Source organism: Gopherus evgoodei, chromosome 8, assembly GCF_007399415.2.
Source record: "Gopherus evgoodei ecotype Sinaloan lineage chromosome 8, rGopEvg1_v1.p, whole genome shotgun sequence".
In the NCBI taxonomy this organism is placed as follows: Eukaryota; Metazoa; Chordata; order Testudines; family Testudinidae; genus Gopherus; species Gopherus evgoodei.
The window spans coordinates 99,265,207-99,278,026 of record NC_044329.1 but is presented as its reverse complement, the minus strand read 5'-3'; the positions used below and the strand labels follow the sequence as shown (position 1 = coordinate 99,278,026).

At 43.4% G+C, this 12,820-nt stretch overlaps 1 protein-coding gene across 1 annotated transcript in view; it reads left to right on the top strand.

Annotated features, from left to right (window-relative positions):
* The window catches only part of PRKAA2 (protein kinase AMP-activated catalytic subunit alpha 2), a 31,853-nt gene extending 19,594 nt beyond the window's left edge, over positions 1-12,259 (top strand). The window contains 5 exon segments of the mRNA XM_030573157.1: positions 971-987; positions 990-1,194; positions 4,366-4,870; positions 7,450-7,576; positions 8,147-12,259. Of these exon segments, the coding sequence (XP_030429017.1) occupies positions 971-987; positions 990-1,194; positions 4,366-4,870; positions 7,450-7,576; positions 8,147-8,382 (1,090 nt within the window). The 3' untranslated portion in view covers positions 8,383-12,259.
* The last annotated feature ends 561 nt before the right edge of the window (positions 12,260-12,820 follow it).

The following is a 12,820-nucleotide window of genomic DNA, read 5'->3' as shown; positions in this document are numbered from 1 at the left end:
GTATGACATTGCACGTGGACTTGTTTAGGAGACCAGAGAATGTGAGTGGATTCAAAATTCACCTTCTGCCATGGCCTGATGGCTAACACAGCATGAAAGGACAGGTTGTAAGACAGAGCAGATATATCTTGGGGCCTAAAAAACAAATCAGTTTTCATCCTATCAATCTGGGAACTAGCAGAAACACTGGGCCGCCAGAATTGTCAAAAACAAGACCCTAATGAGAGGTATACTTATACATCTAAATAGTTGGCCATTTTTTTCCAAAAATGCTGAGTACTCAGCTGGTTTGATTGGTCATAGTAGGAGCTGCTGGGTGACAAGCACTTTTGAAAATAGAGCGAGCTATTTACGTGCCAGAGTATGGTTGTAGGAGCCCAACATTAGGCATCCAACTTTTGAAATTTTGGCCAAGGAGGAGCATGTACACAATATTACTGAAAAAAATCCAACCCTCAATAATCAAAGGAGTGTATCAAGGGCACCCAAGCTTTGTGATAACCGAGCCCACGTTAGCAGTTTCCTAGAAGCCTAAGTAGTGGATCGGACTTGAATACAGATTTCTTACATTAAAAATATAAATGTACACAGGTGTAATATTTGCTTGTAGTTATATCTGCCTTGGTGGATGTATAGAAATAGTTGGCTGAGTCCATCAGCCATTGGAACAAGAAAACAAGCTTTCACAGGGCTGTTGGAGAGGAAGAGCAAACTTGGTTCCTAGCCTCTTAGATTAATTAGTCTCTGGGTTGCACCTCCATGTCTCAGTCTGAGAGAACCAGAGAAGCTACAGTGAGGCTGAGTTTTAGGGCACTGGAGTAGGAGTACAAACTGAAGCATTTAACCTGCAGGGTCCACTTTTAAAGTTCCTCTGCTATATTATAACTTCTACTACAAAGCATATAATGCCGATTGGCAAACAGACAAAACATGGAAAAGAAATCTTCTCTGTTGTCCTGACTTTGTTTAGGTTGTATGCTGGCCCTGAGTGGATATCTGGAGTTGTGGTGTTATTCTCTATGCTCTTCTCTGCGGGACGCTGCCATTCGACGATGAACACGTTCCCACGCTCTTTAAGAAGATCCGTGGAGGTGTTTTCTACATCCCCGAATACCTCAACCGTTCAGTTGCCACTCTCCTCATGCACATGCTGCAGGTTGACCCACTCAAGCGAGCAACTATCAAGAACATAAGGTAATGTCACATGTCAGAAGTCACAGCAGAAGCTTCTCTCCTCAAATAGACCTTGTGTGTGGTGGGCAAGCTGTGTTGTGGAACTCAGGGCTAGCTGAAAATATACAATGGCAAAGCTACATCTCTCATGGCATGAAAAATCCATACCCTAAGAAATGTAGCTATGCCGACCTAAACCCTAGTGTAGACAGTGCTAAGTTGATGGAGAATTCTTCTGTTGAGCTTCCTACTGCATCTCAGGTAGGTATATTAATGACAGTGACGGAAGAACCCCTCCCATTGCTGTAGTGAGTGTCTACACTGACGTGCTACAGTCATGCAGCAGCAGCTTTTTAAGTGTCAACATACCATAGTTTCTGAAGGTTAGTAGGTGCATTTCAGCAAGTAACGAGGACCTTTCATATTGCATTATAAAATGGTCTGAAGTATCCTTAACGGTGCTTGGCAAAAGTAGCCATATGATGCAGTAATGCTAAGAAATTAGCATTCATCAGCCATGTTTTGTTACTTAATTTAAAAACTTCTTCCTTCTGAATGCAGTTTCAGCATACAGTGTATTTAATATGCAGAGTCACAGCAAACATGAAAAGATGCATAGACCAAGAACGCAGGATCCACAGCCCTAACTCTCAGAATTAAACACATGAAAAATGTTCCTTAATGAGGGCAAATGGCTCACCTTTAAATGTAGTATAATTTTCTCATCTAGCAAATTAATAAGATGCTGCTGTACCTCTATCTGTTCACATTACCATATAAATTCAGGTTAATGTGAGCACTGAGATTCTTTAGTAGATGTTTGGGCCTTTAAATATAATTAAAAATGCATGTCTGACAGCAGGACTTAAAGATTCTTAGAAACTGAATATAATTTAGTACAGTGTTGTAAACTAGGAGCATTCTCTATTTTTGTGAAATACATAAGAATCATTAAATCTAAGTGATGTCTTAAAAATAGCATTTAAATGTCACAACCATCCAAAAGTCCTTGGGTATTTAATTCATTTGGAAAGGATGGTTTTATAGTGCCACGTCGTCCTAAAGTGAAAGTGGTGCCTTTATTTTCAAGTCTCTTAGTTTAGTGGATCTATTTGCATCTTAGGGGAGGAGCACTATGAGAGGAGGACAGCTGGTAATGGGATGTGGAGGATGGGTGACCACTTCGTAGCTACATCAGCACAGCAGTGACCAAGAGTCATTACCATGTGATGGGTGTTTGGGTCTCAGGCCAGCTCCTAACATACACATAATCACATTGCAGTGCCGGATGAATGATATATGGTTCAGTTCACTTGCAGGTGCTATTATTAGGGGTTGGCAGCACACTTAATCCTGTAGGTGTGGGTTTTCATGAGGATCCCTACCCCCCCAAGGGCTCCTGCTCTGGGACACCATCCTACACACTGTGTTTCTGCCTTCAGGCTGCATACGACCATTTAGTTGCTCCCAGAAGTTTAGAGGGGCAATTTTGTGGCAGCGCCTTTTCCAGACCCAAATTATGCTCTCCAGGTTGTGACCAATGCTTACCACAGTCCATGCACGAGAGGCAGATTTTAATGGCCACTCCACCCCCATGCAGGAGCAGAGAAACACTCGCTTGCCACTGTCTCTAAGATGGAGTTGCCCCATGGTGCCTAGTGCGATAAACAGTGGTGTTTGCCACCAGTGTTACCACAGTCTCACTGCCCTATGGAGATGGAAGATGGATGCATGCTGAACACCTCCCCTCCCCCTCAAAGACTTTGAAAGCATTGGAAAAGGCAGTGGCCACAATTCATGCCTCAAGAAAAACTGAAATCCCAAGGGAGGCCTGTAGAGGGCCTGTCTGCAGAGGGCACAGGCAAAATGGGGAGGGAGCAAGAGGGGGGTGCCTTTTGGAGGGTGGCCTGTCTGTAAACTGAACATCAGCCTGGATTTGTGAACCAAGGCGATATTCATTAATGTGGTGTCATGGGGTCCACTCACCACTGGTGGCACCTCCTCCTGTGTCTGGGGATTAGATCTGACCAGGCATTGCACCCCTCCAGCATTCTCTCTCGCATCTGCGGGCCCCTTTTGCTCCAGGAACCGCAGCCTCCCCTCCAGCCAGGTCACCACGTTCCCCTATCTAGGGGTAGCAAAGTCCCTCTTGACAGTTGGGCTCAGGCAGTGTTCCTGCTCACTGCCCTGCTGGTGCCACTTGGTCAGCAGCTGGTAGCGGGACCCAGGCCCATCCTCTAATTAGGGGCCTTCTAGTCAGCAGCCAAGGCTTGCATTCCTATTCCTTGCAACTATTCTCCTGAACCATCTCCCACCGTCTTTGCTTTCCCCCCCCCTCTGCCAGCCTCCCAACAGCCTCCTCCCAGGGACTACCCACAGACTACCCTCCATAGTCCTGAATACACCTTCCCTTCTCCCAGGGAATATCTGCAGCACCCCCATTGCCAGCTTCTTAGCTTACATAGGCTTTACTTGGTCCTGTCCAGCTGAGCCTGTTCTACTTAAATCCCTGACTCCGTCTCCAGTTGCGGCTCGGGAGGTAATTGGCCTACCTGGCCACCTTCACCCTTGCAAGCCTTTTGTGGGGTGACACCCCATCACATGCAGGAGACCCTGCAAACACACTCCTGGCTTTGTTTGGTGTGACTATTTCACACAACTCTCAGTCTTGTTGGGAGTTACAAGAGAAAGACCAAAAATAGAATCCGCATGGCAACTGCACTGTCCCTCACCCCTCTAGTCAGTATTGTTGCAGTATCTTAGTCTGAGAGAAGCATGCTGTGGTGCTACCTGTGTGTTGATAAATAATTAATAATTTGCAGGGCTGTCAAATCAAGGTCTTTCACAAGCACTTCTTTGATAGAATATTATAGTAGTGGCCATGCCTGTTTCAGATTCTGCCAAACTCTTGGCCACGCTGATGTCTTGTGGCAATGAGTTCCACTGCCTAACTGAAGACTCAGACATCACTAAAAATAATAGGCTTGATTGTCAACCAGTGTAAATCATTGTAGCTCCATTGAAACAACAGAGCTTTGCCAGTTTACACCAGCTGAGGGGTCTTCGACCCCCTTGACCCTCCCCACGCCACAGCTCATAGAATGAATCACCGCTAGGTTGCCCAACTGTCAATAAGACTCATGGCTACGCTGTCTCTCTCTGTAGTCACAGTTTCATTTCTTTTTCCTCTAGAGAACACGAGTGGTTTAAACAAGACTTGCCCACTTACTTGTTTCCAGAGGATCCTTCTTACGATGCCAATGTCATTGATGACGACGCAGTGCGAGAAGTTTGTGAGAAGTTTGAATGCACGGAGTCGGAGGTGATGAACAGTCTGTATAGCGGTGACCCCCAAGACCAGCTTGCAGTAGCTTACCACCTTATTATTGACAATCGGAGAATCATGAACCAAGCCAGTGAGTTCTACCTCGCCTCTAGTCCTCCCACTGGCTCATTTATGGATGACAGCACTATGCACATACCTCCGGGGGTAAAACCGCACCCAGAGCGGATGCCTCCTTTAATAGCAGACAGTCCCAAAGCACGGTGTCCCTTGGATGCGCTGAATACTACCAAGCCAAAACCTCTGACTGTGAAAAAAGCCAAGTGGCATCTAGGAATCCGCAGTCAAAGCAAACCATATGACATTATGGCTGAAGTGTACCGAGCTATGAAACAGCTGGATTTTGAATGGAAGGTAGGAAATATCAGTGCTTTGTGGACATTTTCAAGGATCATTTTCTTATAAGTTCTCCTGATCTGAATTGATCAGTGCAGTTAGTAGGTATTGTTACAAGATTGTTTGTTTTGAACTAATACCACTGTATTATCATCTCTAGTTTATTATTTTTACAATTACATACACTCAACATGATATAAGCTCCACATGTATTACGGACATAAAATATGCACTTCCTTATTTTAACTTTCTCAGCCTAGGTTGGAAGAATAATTCTTCCTTATTTAGCTGTAGGGAAAGCAGGAGCTGGTCATATTTCTAATTTTAGTGACCAAATACTTTGAAAGCTCTTGCATGGGTCCTAACAATCACATGTCCTGAAACTACACACTCTGTTCCCTTTGTGCTTTTCTTAAGGGCTAGATAGGCTGTGTTACTCTGTGGACAAAAGTTCTTTTACTAGTGAAACTGTACTTATGATTGGTGAGGTATATCTATGTCTAGCTCGTGCTTACAGTCACTCAGCGCTTCCCAAACAATGCACCTGTTGGGGCTGAACTTCTCATGCTTGATTTTTCTTTTTGGCTTTGGGAATATTCTCTTTTCACAGGGTTTTCTGAGCTATTGTGCATGGCATGGGACAGGACAGGTATTTTTGCAGCTGCTGGCAATTGGTTTTTCCTGTGCTCAGATAAATTCTTGCCATTGATTGAGCCCTCATTAAGAACTCCTGTGCCTAATTCTCCACAGCCTTGTGTAGTCACTTACCTGTGACCAACTGACTCATTAGCCTTTTACAACCACTTTACACCAGGGTAAATAGCAACACAAGATGAAAGGCAGTTCAGAATCAGGCCTATCCCCATCGACACACCGGCATGACACGGCTACGTTTATCCCCAGTAGTTCATTCTAGAATGGTTTACAGCATGTGAACGTTACCTTTGCTGCATATGCTGCTTTTGAAATGCCGGCATTTAAAACATCACTCATAATAATGCGTTAAAGATTCCAGCGTTTAATTCATTTGTGGGTAACTATGTGAAACAGGTGGGAAAATGGCTCAGCTCAGGCCCCTGCATGCACTAATTGAGTCCAATCATTAGAGGCAGCTCAGGACAGGCTTGAAAGCTGCTTTACAGACTGTGGCAATTACAAGTTTTAGTGGTTCCCCAAAGGAGTTAACCATAGATTATAATGCCAGAACGAACCATTAGATCATCTAGTCCAGTGGCTCTCAACTACTGTACCCCTTTCTGATATGTCTTGCACACCCCAACTTTCACCTCACTTAAAAATGATTTATTTTACAAAATCAGACATAAAAATACAAAAAAGTGTCACTGCACACCAGTACTGAAAATTCCTGACTTTCTCATTTTAAACCATAAAACTATAAAATACATCAATTGGACTATAAATATTTTATTTACATTGCAGTGTATAGTAGATATTGCTCTAGCTACAAGTCATTGTATGATATTTTAGTTTGTTCCAACTTCGCTAGTGCTTTTTATGTCCCCTGTTGTAAAACTACGTAAATCTCTAGCTGAGTTGATGTAGAAGACTTCTACATGCCCCCAGGGGTACACATACCCTGATTGAGAACCACTGGTCTAGTCTGCTCTCCTGCATAAGTCAGACAGTAGAACTTTCCCCAGTCACCCTTGTATAGATCCCAATTACTTGTATTTGACTAAAGCATATCTTCTAGACCTTGGACTGTTTTCCAACACAGATGACTGTATTCAAGTTTTACCCCACTCCCTGGTTTGGCAGGCAGAGGGCAGAGTAAGGGTGTTTAGTTACAACGGAGCAGAAATATATTATTACCATTTCATTGCACTAATATTTGCTTTCTGAAGTAAATCGGAATGTGTTGCTTTTCTCCCTCAAGAAAATGCTTTCTCTGTTCAGTGAATTGATTTGCTGTCATTTTGAAGCCTGCTCCCTTTCTCTTTTTTCGGTATTATTTATTTGTATGGCAATTGCCCAAGTCACTGTCCAAACGCACAACAGAATCCCTGCCCTGAAGAGCTTACAGTCTAAATAAAGGTACTGGGGTCTGCAACAGCTAATAGCTTGGTTAGATGCACAGCAAGACAGAGAGTTAATGAGCCATATTTATCCCTGGTGCAGCTCTACAAATGGAAGTGGAATTACACCCAGAATGAAGTTAGCTAAATAGTTCTGTAGGCGATGAAGTTTTTTCTAGTATTCAGCTTGAGCCATAGTCGTCCGCACCCTGAGACTTAACTCCACAAACACGATTCACATCCCAACAGACCTGCCATCCATGCACATCCTTTATAAACCGTGTACAAAAGGAAGAGATTGTATTGAGAGTTACACATGTGGGCTAACAGGGTGGCGAGAGAGGTGCACACAACCCTAACTGAAAAGCACTTAACATTTTTTAAAAAAAAACAAACACAATTTTAGAAGAAACTAGGATATTTATTTATTTAAAGCAATCATTCTTTCCAGACAATGTTCTTTTCTTGAAATGTTTCACGCTGGGGGGCGGGAAGGGGGGGGTGGGAATGTTCTTTCTACCATCTTGAATTTTATTCCTGAAATAAAGTTACCTGTTTTAGGTGGTGAACGCCTATCATCTTAGAGTGCGTCGAAAGAACCCAGTGACCGGGAATTATGTGAAAATGAGTTTACAACTTTACCAGGTTGACAATCGCAGCTATCTTTTGGACTTTAAAAGCATTGATGGTAAGCAGGAAGAGTTGTGGCATGACAATTGAAACGCGTAGAATGGGAAATTTTAAGGGTTTTGTCACTTTATATTTTCAGACTCTCCTTTGGTATCTGCTAGTGTTTCTAGTCCACTTGAGTAGCTCTGCTCCATTCATCTCCACTAGTGCTACTGTGACAGTTTAATAGTTCTTTATACTTGAGAAAGGGGAAAATCAATTCCAACGAGCCTACCCATTTGTCAATGCACAACATACTTTTTCCTCATCTACTGCAAACTCGTTTTGATCTTAAGTGATCCCACACAGCAAAGTGTGTAGAAGTAGCTAGAAGTACACGCAACGAGCTTTTCTCTAAGATTACCTTTTCCCCCTACTACTGTAACACACATTTTAATTGGTACACTTCTAGGGTGAAATCCTGGCCCCACTGAAGTTAACGGGAGTTTTGTGACTGACTTCAGTGGAGCTAAAATGTCATTCCTAGCAAGTGTGTACCATTGATGTAAAAGTTCCTTTCTCGGCCAGGCCTCAACCCGGGGTAGCAGCTGAGTAGATTTTAAATAACGCTGTTGTTTGTGCATTTAAGATGATGTCATGGAGCAGAGGTCAGGCTCCTCCACACCACAGCGCTCATGCTCTGCGGCTGGCTTGCACAGACCAAGACTGAGTATTGATTCTACCGCTGCTGAATTCCAGTCGCTTACTGGATCCCTGACTGGCTCCTTGATTGGGAGCGTGGCCTCCGTTACTCCGCGCCTGGGTAGCCACACCATGGATTTTTTTGAAATGTGTGCCAGTCTGATCATGGCATTAGCTCGCTGATGCTCAGTGCTGAGGCCCCTGTCCCTCATCACGCGTGATTGCACTGAGAATCTGGTCCTAGGTTATTTCTTTTTCCGTTGGTTTCGTCGTATCCTGGGCATAGTGTACACCCTAGTGCAAAAACACCCCCCAAGACCCAAATACTCCCTTCAGTGAATCCAGTTCCCATTACAAAGCACTGAGGGAACTAGAAACATGCTTGTCTCATTTATTACTCTAGTTTCACCACAGTATAAACCAAACTGCTTTTACTAGTGAAGATGAATGGGGAAAAATTGGGCATGGCTTTAAAACAGTAATTGCATCAGTAAACAGCCCTTCCCTAAGTGCTACCTGTCTCTACTTGTGGAAACTTGGCTAGCCTCAATATCTACAGTATGAATATTCTCTAGTGACATAATAGTGTATCCCCTGTGCTATTCAAGGGGGCTCACTCGGGTGAACCCGATGAAAGGTATAGACAAGTAACTATATTAAACAGAATCCAGCTGTAATAAAACTACTGCAGTATTTACCAACTGATGCCAGCCGGCCTCTGTTAACAGCTCTGACATAAAAACCAGCAGCTGCATGGAGGTTTCTGTGATCTTGGAACATGCAACCCTATTTTATATATGAGGTGGCAGAAGTGCAGGGTCACACACAAGCCACAGCTCACACCTCTCCGAGACCTTCACACATTAAAGGCTTTGAATGAGAGAGACCTGTTTCCCCAGATTTCCCCCTCCCTCCCTCCTCCATTGCAGCTGCTTTGGGTCTATGGAATAGTCCTGGCCTGGTGGCCTCTTTTTAAATGTTCAAGGCTATGTGGCTTTCCCCAGCTCTGGCCACCAATTGCATTGCACAGTGTACACTCAACCTGCTTTTGATCACATTAGGGCTCCTGTAAATTACTACAAGCCTCACCTCCTACAAAATATTTCAAATAGCTGCCTCATAAGCAGCACAGATTTTGACCTGGAGGAAAATTCTTAACTCCTCAGTAGCTGAAGCAATGCCCTGTTTAACACTTCTGAGAAATAGTCACTGCCTTCTCCTTCAGGGTATCATCCCTCCTGAGCAGAAGCAAGTCGGGGAGAGGCAGAGGGATTGGGTGGAGGGAGCCATTCAAGAACAGGATACTGAAGGTACTTCGTGGGAGCAGAGGAAGAAAGAATCTAGAAAAGGGATTGTTGGGGAGTTGATACTGTCTGGGTGGTATTATCAAGGCCAGTGGGAACTGGAGGCGGGAGACGGGACAGAACCACTCCAGTCTGCACCTCACGCCATTAGCTGTCCAGGCCCATCCCAATCCTCTTTCAGCCCATAAGTGACAAACAGCTGGCTTGCTTAAGTGGTAGTGGCAGTTTTCCTCTGTGAAATGCACAGGCACCTGTGAGGTTCAACAGGGTTTACATTTCAAATGATCTCTCTCATAGCAGGTCCTTTTCTTTATCCTTGATCCCTTCCCCAAGTCAGCTGCCAAATGTACCTTATCAGTCCTAGAGCGTAGAGGGGGCTACCTCTTGTACTGTTTCATGATAGTCAGCAGTTAAGTTTCAAAGTGGCGTTCCAGGCCTTAGGGCTTTCGTGTACTTCTAACGCTCAATAGACTGTGGCCTTCGCTGCTATACCGATAAGGCAGGGGATGTCTTAGGCTTTTATTATTTCTTTACAGTTGGCTAACTGAAGGAAGCTTTTGTTAAAATAAAGAGAGGGAAGTGTAAGGTTACAAGATTTGTTACACAAGGGTAAACTCCTCCTCATGTATGGACTTTTTTTTTTTTAAATTATTTAGGTTTAATGGTTACTATTGGCATTTGCCTAATTTTGCTATGGCATTTAATTCCCAATCACCTGACTATCAGAGACTAGGGTCAAACTAATCAAGTCAAGAAACAGACTGCAGGAAAACATTGCCAAAAGTCTTGACTGTTTATTTAAAAAAGTAAAAGGAGAATTTTGGCAAGGTGGCTGCTTACACGTTAGTGAAAATGATCATCATTCTGCCTGTAAAGCTATTAAAAACAAACAAACAAACAAACAAACAAACAATCTATAAGCTTCTTTGGCTAGGAATTATTTATTTTGTTATCAAGCTCCACTATACATCCTGAAAGTTTCTATAAGAAGGAAAAGCATCATTCGTTGGGCCTTTTGTCTTAATCATTTTAGATAACGTAGACAAACATAGGATATTTTGTTACCTACTGGCAGTTAGTGAGACACTTTCAGCTTAATAAAAAAATTAAAAAAAAAAAAGGCTAAATTTTTAAAAACAAATTGCCTTACTTTTGTTGCAGATCACACCTTAGACGTACACAAATGTAACTTTACAACTCCGGCTTTTCCACTATCTGTGCCCATTGTTTACCTTCTGCCTGTCTTTCAGGGTAGGCAAGGAGAGCAGCGTAGTCAGTTTCAAAATCAATTTCACTGTCAGATGCCTGTATATGGTACTAGCCCAGTGCTGCAGTATTTGAATTACAAGCCCTACAGCAGAATGACGGTCCTTTGCAAAGAAACAAGGAATGTGTGTCGTGTTCTTAGGTTATGTAACAAGCAATTTTTGAAAAATTAAATAAAATACTGTAGGGTGGATGAATCTCCATGGCTTTGAACCTGTGCCTGGTATGTATACAATTTTACAAGCCTTTTGCTTGTGTATAAGTGACTATGCAAGTCAGTGGAGAATCCAGCCCCCACCTCTAAACATGTGGGGCCAAATTTCATTTCCTTCTGGCCCCTGTAAGTTCATGTCACTTTAGTAATAGGATTCCAGTTTTGTCCGCACATCACTTATCTAGCATTTTAAATACAAAAGTAACAGAACTTTGTTCTTCTGTTGAAAAAATGCAGTGCTGATAATGTACCTCAGGATCCTGCAGACCCAGGCCCATGCCTGGAGAAAGCAGAAAAAGTGATGCACATGACCTACTTATTTTCTGCTCCAAATTTTTTACGACACCTTTGGGGAAAAATCCTGGGCATCAGGAAAATGGACCTTTCTGATACATAGGATATGCCTAACAGCTCTTGACCAGAGCAGGTTTTCAGTTTTAAGGCAGGAAGGGGTAGAATAGTACAGTGGTGGACTATTGGAGGCTGGCAGTAGTTTGGACATTGTATATGGAGGGCATCCGAGAGGTGAGCATGACCTATTACTCATTAGTATCTAAGTCATGACAACGTGGCCTCCGTTACCACAGCATTGGGCACCACACAGTCTTCAATCTATTTGTCCTTTATGGTTAGGTAGGGAAGTGTTAATTATTCCCACTGACCCCAAGGTCACACACACAGTCTGTGGGAGAGCAGGGAACTGAACTCTGCTTTCCCACACCCTACTTTAGCACCATGAGAGGATACTTCCACTCATCCCAGACTCATCCCAGACCAGCACAGTGACAGGGTCAGAAAGAGGGAGCGAGAGGAAAGAGGGCAGGAGAACAGAACAAACAGCTAAGGTTGTACCTCAGACAGAATAAGAGCATTAGACAGGGTGATGAGGTAAGCCTGAATTTCCTCCTGGAGAAAAGAACAGACCAGAAAGGTGTATCTTCTATCAGCAGCCTAGCAGGGTGATAAAATCTTACTCAACACCCATACTCACCCACTCTCCACTAGAGCCTGTTTGATTTTCTAGGGGAGATAACTATGTAAAAATGTACTTTTCACTGTATGCGTCCCATGTCCCTATTTTTTCAGTATGTTTGAAATGGACAGACACTTAGCCATAACCCATGCTGAAAACAGAGTGGCATCCCATCAAGTCACCTACCCTGTGCTCAGGAGATGAGCAAAAGCAATTAGCTATGAAGGATCATAGAATCTCAGAGTTAGAAGGGACCTCAGGAGGTCATCTAGTCCAATCCCCTGCTCAAAGCAGGCCCAATCCCCAGATTTTTGCCCCAATCCCTAAATGGCCCCCTCACGGACTGAACTCACAACCCTGGGTTTAGCAGGCCAATGCTCAAACCACTGAGCTATCCCTACAGATGTAATCTTGTAAATCACATCTGTTTAAGTGTAAAGTCCCATTGCCTTAAAATTGCTGGTCTTTGGGATTTCCTATGCAGCAGGACTAATTCCTTTAAACAGAGTTCCTTTAAGATAACACACTCCCTTCCTACAGGGTCAGGACAGGTGGAATTACTAGGCAGTAAGGTAAGAATTACTACTTACACAGCACTTTACATCTTTAAGATGCTGTGCAAACATTAACTTATGAATGAAGCCACACAACCATGCCTTGTTGAGTAGATAGTAATAGAGTATCCCAGTTTACAGATGAAGAAACACTTCCCAAAAGAGGCTAAGCAACTTTTCTACTGTAAGTCAACAGAACACATTAGTAGCAACCAGATTAGTACTCAGGTGTTCCTAACTGTCAGCGCCTGTATCAATTTACTAGCAGCACTGCCTCTGCAGAAGGCTTCATAGAGTAACACCTCTATTA